At 47.1% G+C, this 9,644-nt stretch overlaps 1 protein-coding gene across 3 annotated transcripts in view; it reads right to left on the reverse strand.

The window, feature by feature from the left end:
• Positions 1 to 9,374, reverse strand: part of LOC126542313 (proprotein convertase subtilisin/kexin type 4-like) — a 210,132-nt gene extending 200,758 nt beyond the window's left edge. For 2 of the 3 annotated variants that reach the window (XM_050189332.3, XM_050189331.3), the window contains exon 1: positions 8,847 to 9,373. In XM_050189332.3, the coding sequence (XP_050045289.1) occupies positions 8,847 to 9,005 (159 nt within the window). In that variant the 5' untranslated portion in view covers positions 9,006 to 9,373. Of the gene's footprint in view, positions 1 to 8,846 lie in introns of all 3 variants that reach the window. The other variant, XM_055077166.2, reaches the window with a different exon arrangement.
• Between the last annotated feature and the right edge of the window lie 270 nt (positions 9,375 to 9,644).

The following is a 9,644-nucleotide window of genomic DNA, read 5'->3' on the forward strand; positions in this document are numbered from 1 at the left end:
GCAGCCAGGGCACACACACGCACACCGCGGCGCTTTACAGTGTGTCTGGCGCGGGTTCCTGTGAAGTGGCCGTAAAGGCCAGGCGCGAAAAACGTGGACACTCGAGAAAAGCTTTTTCCGCACTTGACAGCGGAGCGCGGGGCCGATAGCGCGCATGTGCCCACCGGAAATGGACGTTCGAAGGCGCCTCGTTTTTACAGCCCGAGGTGCGCGGCCAAAGGCGGCGGGACACCGAAAACCAAAGGGGTCGCCGGCGTCCGCCGCGGGTTCCCGTCCAGTGTGCCGTATAAATACGGAGAGGGCTTGTGTCGCAGGAGTCAGAGGGGTGGCTATACTCCGGTCACTCGAATTCCGTCATGCTGGCGTTTTGAGCCAATCATATCAGAGGGCGTAGCCATCATGGGAGCGAATAAAGGTGTCAACATGAAAAATTTCATGTCATAGTGGATAATATGTTTTGAGTGAAATACGATCTGATTATGAGGCACGCCGCCGCAGTGCGGGGGTCAATGGAATAATTCTGACCATCTGGGGTTCTTCAAAGTGCACCCAATGTACGGTGGACAAGCGCTTCTGCCTTCAGCCCCTATGGGAATGCGGCCGCGACGGCCCGGATGGAACCTGCGACCGCGCACAGCTACAACGGCGGGTCACCGCGGGATTCGAGTGTTCAGATAGCACCGCGGTTAGAGGTCATTTCAGCCGAACGAGTGAAACCAATTTGTATAATCAAAGCGCAGCCGGTGACCGAGTGCGTCGCAGCTCCTTCGCGTCAGATGTAGCTTTCACACGTCGCTTAAGGACGCTGGCTTTTGGGTCGACCAAAACGACATCTAAATGTGACCGCCTGACAAAGAAACGTCAACAATGCGACGGCAAGGAGCAAAATGCGAAGCGCTGCGACATAGGCGTCTGTGGCGAAAAAAAATGTATATATAAAGGAGCGCACTTGTGTGTCGAAGGTCGGAAAACGACCAGCCCCCTTCAAATCCCAGAGCCTGGAGGAGAGGGCAGCAAGGGGCTCGATAAACACAACTGGAGTGGGTAGATTCTCGAGATGCGGACGCGCGAAGCAACATACAGGCGCACTTTCCTGATACGCGACCTCTGTAGAGAACGCCAGCAGCGAGCACCGCCACCGTGGATACAGAAGCTTCTCTCCGGTTTCGGATCCAGAAAGCTCGATGCACCCGGAGAGGATCACGTGCGCTGCTGAAAAGCACGCAGGGCAGTCGCATGGACGAAACAGGAACAGCGTGTTCTTATGGCGTTTCGCATTACACGACAGCAAGCGCACAGACCACACACAGTAGATATTAATTCATAGGCGAGTTTACGTGGATATGCCTTAAGTCACGGAGCAAGAATGCTGTGAGCTAACAAAAATTGACGGAGGAACCCCGCGAACTCAGTGCGGTTGAGTAATATTACGTACATTGCAACTGTGCAGCAATCAATGAAAATAACGCAATATATCACGAAGCTTCACGACCCTCCCTCCCTCCCCCCGCCCCTTCTCCCGTCCTTCTATTTTTAATCCACGAAAGCACGATGGTCTCAAATGTAAATACGGACTTTACGACGGCACCTAATTTCGGACGTAACGTACAGCTGTGAGTGACGATTCTGGCTACCGTCGCAAAATAAGTTCATACTTTTCCTCTAGCAGACATTCAGACAGCTTATCAGAGTGGAACATCGAGATATTAGAATACCTGGAATATTTTTTGGACGCGAGATTACCCGAAAGAGCAGTAGTCTGCTGCGGGAAAGCGGGAGAACAGCTTGTACTCGGCTATGACAAACATCAAATCTACATCTTGAAGTGGGCGAAGAGTCGTGATGAAACAGCTGCCATCGCTTCGTTGGTAGGACAGCCTCACAAATGAATCTGCATTGACTCCGGCCCTTTCGTGCTTTGTTTCTTCGTTTGTATTTTCTTGCACGCAGGCACGCTGCCCGCCATTTCCTAACAGCGCTGCTGCTTCCCTAATGCTGCTGCCGCCGACGCCGCTACTGCTCAGCTTTAGAATCGAGACAGGAAAAAATTGATTAAACTGAAGCGCTAACCACTAGCCTTATTTGCGATACTGTTTTGATATGTTACATATTCTCCGAAGTGACGTACACCTGTTAAGACCAAACAGACAACTTTACTCTGCAGCTTGAATGTCTGTACTTTCGAACGGGGCGAACAGTTGGGTCAGTCGGCATGAGTTCGTTTGAATCTGACAAACCGTCTGACAATATGTCTGAAATAATTAAACGAACAGAAGCATGAAAGTCACCAGGACGCTTCCTTAATCGTTTCAGCTGGTTTCAAGAGATTTAGTATGACGCGGAAATACTTCGCGGTAAGCATTTACTGCCTTCTCAAAACAACGTTTTTCTTTTGTTTTTTGTTTTTCACTTGGTAGCATGGAGGTCGGCCGCTCACACAGGTTTCAAAAAAGAAAAGCGGGGCACTAGTTTGAACAGACGTTGCGAATCTACAAGCTTACATACTATCGTTTCAGACTACACCAGGAAAGGGGGAAAAAATCACCAACGGTTGTTTTCGACACAAGCACGATAAAAGCGCTCGCTATCAAGGCGGCCGCGCATACCCCGGCAAACGAGCTTCCATCGTCGCACGGTCGCATCGCCAAGACAACAGGGCCAGCAGTCAGGGTCTCATCAAAGCACGACGACACTCGCGGTCAGCGGAGACTTCGCGGAGACATTGTTGCCACTTGTCAGTCACGTGTTTGGATCGGCATACCTTTCAAACGAGCGAACTGCTAACCTTCTCAAATGTTATCGGGAGCGATCGCTGAGGCTATTGTATAGTTAATCGCCAGCAGATTCAACGCTGAACTTCCGCTCGACAATTGGCCGCCGATTACAGCTGCATCCAGGCGTTAAAGACGGCGTTTTTTATCTGGAGTCTCAAATTACCAGCCCCGCAGAACAAGCGATAAGGTTGAGACAACGGCGTGCAGAAGGGTCAGTCGGCTGCCGCCATCCGACAGGGCGAAATCGGCGGCTAAGCAAACTGACAAAAAGGTTCCTCCCTCCTCGATTACAGCGCGATTTCTTCCTCCTGCCGCCCTAATTATCTTTACAAGACCCTCACAATCTGTAGTATGCGATGCCGCGCAAGTGTACGGCCACTGCCAGCGTAGCACTGTTATCTCTACACGCAGAGCAAAACCTCGTCGCGGATTGTCAATGGAGCGGCCGACATCTCACGTGAACGGCATTTCCGTAAGGACTGGGGTTGCCATAAGGACGGAGGAAAATCGCTGGGACTTAAAAGCCCTTCAATTTCAAATACGAAAGCGGTGAACCAACGACGGTTGGTCAGCCACATTTGCGCACGGCATACATTAGCTCAGGCGGGTATATACGCGTACGTCCGTGCACATGTGGTCCTACAGGATAAACGGGGTGAGAGGCATGCGAAGCCAAAAGCTTCGTTGTTAATGTATGGAAAAGCAGCACTGTCAAATGCAATTAACACTGAAGCATGAGGGTGCTAGTTTTAGGATGTTCCGCGGATGACAAAAGGGGGAGGACTCCAACTCTGCACTAACCACGATGGCGTGCAGTGTACCACTGATTCGAATCTCGCAAATTGTACATGCAAACTGTTAGCAAGGATGAACAAATTTTACAGCGCCATCACCTTTAAGCGCATAACGCTCAGAAAACATGTTTACGAAATGTCTTAATAATACGTATTGATGGGCGAGTTGGTTCGCGATAATGAATAAATTAAACCAAATCATCAAATGTACTTGGCCATAGGTACTCATGTAAGGCCATGAAAGGCTTTGTGGCAGTGGACGCAATAGAAGCGAATGGCCTGGCACCGGCGGCATCACAAACTGCGCGTAAATAATTAAAACCTCGTTGTGCGCTAACAGAAAAAAAAAAGTCAAGCGACAGAAGCGAGACGTCACTCGACCCCAAAGACATACCGAAGAGTTCAGAGCTGACTGCTCGAACCACTCATGTTGCACTGCGCTCACTTACAATGTACGCCAAGGGTGTTAAGCTTATTTAATCAATTGAATATTACAATCGGTACCTCGGATCCTTCAGAAAAAAAAAAAAAGAAGACGCCGTACAGAAAATCGCAAATTTACTCCAAAACGCTTTCAATTTTTTCTGGCGCCACTACACAAACACGCGGCATACTTTCAAGACACGCATCATTTAGCTTACATTGCTTGATTGATTTGATTTGAACCTTTGGCAGACTACGGGAATCGCGGTGTTTTCGCAGATTTCTGCCTTCTTGTGCGGTAAATGTTCGCAAAACTCCTCTAAGTTGAGTTTCTCTTTCTTTAAGAATGAAATGTAAATAAAAGAATAAACAGAACTAGGTGGGAACGCACAACAATCTTGCGTCACTCCACTTATTTGTTACTGAACAACTAACCTTGGCCAGACATTCAAATTTATGACGTCATAGATAGCTGGTGCGAAAATTTCCAAGTCGGCTCTTTCGCTTTTAAGTAGTTCCTGGCGTACCAAACTTCGCCCGCAATAAAAATAAAGCCAACGCTTTCTATACGTTACTTTATAGAAGCACGAGAGTATCATAATCGATGTGTATGTTCTGAAACGCAAATACCCGTCCAACCGGCCAATTATGGTATTAAACTTTATGGAACCAGCGGTGTGATCAAAGCGTTAGCGCTAAGTTCACGCCGAGTTATCAATCTTGCGCCGCTTTCCCGCACACATAATAGTAGACAAATGATTCGACAAATACGTAACACAACACGTCGTAGTTGTGCAAAACACTAAAGTGTTCTTTCCGACACGTCAGTGACGTTACGAAAAGAAATGCGTTATTTACCCGCACTGCCCCACGATGTTGCGACCCTGCTGTGATCACATGCGACGACGCATGTCGCCTGCTCACGCGTCGGTCGGTGGCAGTGTTGCGAAAAATTTCTCAACGTACCACCACTCATAGAGTTCCCTACAATACTGTATGAAACTCTATGTAACCACTTAGTACATGCTACTAGCTTTTAAGGAGGTAGATCCTTGTTTATGCAGCTATCTTGCCGACCTTGTTACAAGCTTATAGCGTTGCTAATATGGTGTTCTAAAAGTGCAGCGTGCCCAAGTCGCATTGCATACCCCAAAACCCAAACTCATATGTACGCCGCTTGCAAGCCTGGCAGTTAGCGTCCTCCAACTTCGGGCCCCCCAACTTCTACAACACTATAGCAACTGCTGGTTACTAATATTGACTAAGAACCACGTCAACGCATTGCCTAAATAGTCTTCTCCGTGTTGCGTGTTTGGAGCTGTTTCTAAAATATTATCATCTTATACTGGTATAAGTTACAAAGTCTTATTAACTTATACTGATAGATATGTGCCATGCAATGAGTTACTAACCTTGGTTTAGCAACTGCTCCGGACTTGCTAAGATTGCAAACTGTAAGAATAGCTCGTTCGCAATTTTACAGAAGCGTAGTCAAGCAGTCTATAACCTATTCTTATTACTCTTTAATGTGCTATTAATAGTATTTTCTTTCAGAATCCCCCTCCAGGGGCAAGCGACATCGGCTAGCAAGCTGCCATCAGCGCCAGCGCGGGCTTACAGCGCACACCGCAAAACGGGGGAGACACTGCAGGAACGAGACGCACGGCTGCATGCTGTGACGCTCTGCGTTGCGTATCGCTGCCGATTAGGCGTGGCCGTGCGCAAACACTCGCAAGGAGGCAGGGCTCTAGCGTCCTTTATCGCTAAGGTGCAGCCAGCGCTACCGAATGGAGAAGCGTAAACACTTCGCGACACTCAGCGCCTGCTCCGCGTCTCCCCTCCCCACGAATTGAAGACACCCGTTCCAGGGTTATCTGCAACTGATGCACTCCTATAATTTAATGGCGATTACGGGACACACTACAAGAAGTTTTGTCATGTAGCATATGAGTAACGGAAGTGCAGTAGGCGAAAACTTCTTATTTCGTAGAGAAACTGACCCAATTAAGTTTTCCGACGCGCTCTCGCGGTGACCAAGCGGTACCTTTACGCGAGGTGCTTTACAGTAGAGCTCATGTACAGAGGCCTCTTGGTACGAGTTGTTAAAGGAACACTAAAGTGAAAAAAAATTTCTTATGCACCAGTAAATTACCTTTCTACAACACCAAAAACACCACTCTTACAACGATACGACGTTTGGTAAGCGAGAAAAAGCGCAAGAATGAAATACGGATGGCGACGCCTACTTGAGTTCCCGCACCTGGTGGTTGTGACGTCTTGGATTTTGATGGAGTCTTCTAGCGCCTACTAATTATATATAGTGGAACAGATTGACTAAATTGTGTTCTAAAGGAACCAAATATTAAACATGGCAAGTTTCGGGAACCTTTACTCAGCCAACGCGGTCCAAATGCGAAAAGATACTTTGGAATCCCCGACGTCACGCTGACGTACTGGCGCTGGGGTATCGGCGCGAAATTCAAATACTGATACTTGGACCTTCATTTTCTCATCTAAAAATCAAACTATTTTTTTGAAATGACTGTTTGCAGGGTTCTCAAACAATTCTTCATTAGTCTAAGCTGATTTATTGTTTCGCTTTAGTGTCCCTTTAAACATCCGTCCGGAAAAAAGAAAAAAGAACGCACACTTAGAATTAACTGGTCCAAAAGTTCCGGATTAGAGAGTTCTACAGGTAGAACAGTACTACGTATAAAATGAAGTCGTGACATTAAAATGATGGAGCTATCGAAGCGAAAAATTAACAGAGGTTTGCAGGGAAAGCAAATTTTGTTTTAGTGCGGTAGTTAGTCTGAAAGAACGCACTTGGGCCTGAAGAATAGGAAGCCGAGGGTGGTGGATCGGTGCCCCCATTGCGTTACCGAACTTTCAACAAATTTCGTTCCTCATATGTGAAAACCAATTACAAACTTTTTCCGCCATCAATAGGTCTACTGCAACTATTAAAACATTCAATTTTTCTTACAACTAATGATGACCGCTAGAGGTGTGCGAATATTCCAAAGTTTCGAATAACGAATCGAATAGTCACTATTCGCAAATGCGAATATTTTTTGAATATTTTCCAACGTCAACTGCGCCGAAAGGGAAAAAAGCATGAAATTGGGGCAAAAGTACCGTAATTTTTATCCCCGCGGGCATAGTATAGATATAAAAGAACTTGCATGTGCACCCGAAGAAACTACTTGTTTGATCCAAATGTCCCATTTGTACATTTAAAAAAAAACAAGGAAACGCTCTAGAACGTACTATGTAATGACAAAAACTTGCGAACCTTAAGAATACAGGGATGTAAACATCGTTTTATATTATTTGTGATAACAGCTATTCACTATTCGATATTGGCACTATTCGATTCGGTTTCAAAATCACTATCTGCACACTCGTAACGACCGCTATAGGGCGCGACTTCGATTCCAAATTTCTGGCATATTTAAGGGCGTCCAGCTAACGTTAGTCCAACTGTTGAAAAAAAAAAAGAAAAACATAGCAAATGATACGACTTTAAAACCTATACAGCGTTCGGTCGTCAGACCTCTGACAACATTGCAAGTCTTGTAATCGTATTTTGCAGCGTGATTTTTAGAGGTTTATTTTCTTTAAACAGCTTGGGACACACGGTATATATGATAAGCCAGCAAAATGTGTATCGCTGCAGTATAATTGATTAGCGTTATACTGCAAGGTCATCATGGCACGGTGCTGTTCGCATCTAAATGGCTGAATCGTGTTACATGCACTGTTGACTTGGCACTTTAACTATATCTGGCTTTCACTTCATCCTGTTGACGCTCTAGTAAATGCACAGACAGCGTGAACAATGCCATTTTGAACCCTCGAATTCTTATCTCGTAAAGACTTCTCGTGTAAAATAGGCACTAGACACTAAATATGAGAAACAGAACAAGCAAGACATAATAAAATTAAACCTGCTCGTTTTAATATAATAAAGTAATATACGTTTACACATCACTGAGAGAAAAAAGAAAAACACATTGTGTCGCAAATGCAGGATTTAAGTTCCGCACAGATCTCTTCTTTACAGTCGTGAATGAATGAATGTCGCAACTCGTAACGACATTTGTACTCTCTATTAAACAAGAACAAAATAAATAAAAAAAACACAAAGGCTGATTCCAGTCTCAAGCTACGAAGAGCGAAGCGCACAAAGCGAAAGCAGACGGCTTTGTTCGTGATGATCGATAACAGCACAGCTGCGCCTGGCGCGCCGCCGGCGAAGTTAGTCCGGGAGAGTCCCATAGGAAAGTTTTCTTCGGAAGTTAAGTAAGTCGGGTTCCCGTCCGAGACTGAAACTAATGCAACACGGATCACCTTCGCATGAAAGGAAACCTGCTCGCAAGATAGCTTAGCTCGCTTTTAGGGCTCGCGAGACGTGCGTAAGTATGCTCCGTGACGATGCGTTCGTGTTCCCTGGAGAGCTCTTCGTGACACGCCGTAAAACGCGCGTATCTTAGAGAAAACTAAATACACAAATGCGTGGCAAAGACAACAAGTTCCTGAGAAACAACGGTTAAATAAAGATCAAAAAGAAGACGTCACGCAGCGGGGCGTAAAGTACGGGAGAACCGGTTCCGGAATTATAAGGAAAAAAAAATCGCCAAAGAGAAGATGAGCCGTAAGACACGACGGCGATCGGCAAAGGCATGCGCTTCCTAGAGCCGAGAAATCATGTTCTAATATGACTTTACTAAAAAGCTTCCGAATTATCGGCGTGTTTTGTCGCGGCACAACTTGTGACAAGCACCGCGGCAAACGTAACTGATTGTCTACAAAAGAGCTAGGGCACGCTTAGGAGGCCAAACTTCGCTCTTACCTGTCCCAAGTACTCGAAGCCGTGCTTGCTCGCGAGCTCCCTAGCCAGCTCAGCGCCTCCTTCGACGTGAACCACAAATTGGTCGGTGTAAACTTCCGCGCTGTTAATCGGACCCACGGAGATCAAAGCGGCAACGGCGACAAGTAGTATCCGAGTCATGTTGACGTCGCAGTGCACGGGACGCCACACACGAAGCACATGTAAAAGCGGCCTGTCACTCGCGCGGACACACGCAAAGCTCTGCTTGCTTTGCCGAAGCACCTAGCTAGCTCCTGCCTCGGGGGCGACTTCCTTTGATTTTGCTGCTGTGCGGACGACTCTCCGGGGGAATTTGGTGCAAATGCCCGAGTTTCACGTGGAATTTGGCATGCCGGTTCTGTGGGCAAGTGGGCTTGTTCCTGGACTTGGCCGTTGTCGGGGCATAGGGCGTTGCGTGTGTCGGACCTGCAGTTGACTGCGACGGCCGATGAGTGAGTCGCCCACTGCCCGCTCCCGGCCGCCGACAGCCAGCGAGGAATGGGGCGCCGGGGCTCCCCCCGTTGTTGATATCGACGGTGGCGCCGCCGCTGGGGCCACGCGCGGTACTGACGCAATTTATTACGTCACTTACTACTATGACTGAATCAGCCTCTTGCGCATTCGCGGTATTTATTTCAGGCGTATTTCAGAATAGAATGGCTCGGTTGTCTTTTTCACAAATGTGGTAGTGGTTTAAAACGCTCAAGTCACAGAAGCTGCGGTAGCCCGGTTGAAACACAACACGGCTTTGGTAAAACCAAACAAAATCAGCAGACATTC

The sequence above is a fragment of the Dermacentor andersoni genome, chromosome 2, assembly GCF_023375885.2.
Source record: "Dermacentor andersoni chromosome 2, qqDerAnde1_hic_scaffold, whole genome shotgun sequence".
Classification (NCBI taxonomy): domain Eukaryota; kingdom Metazoa; phylum Arthropoda; class Arachnida; order Ixodida; family Ixodidae; genus Dermacentor; species Dermacentor andersoni.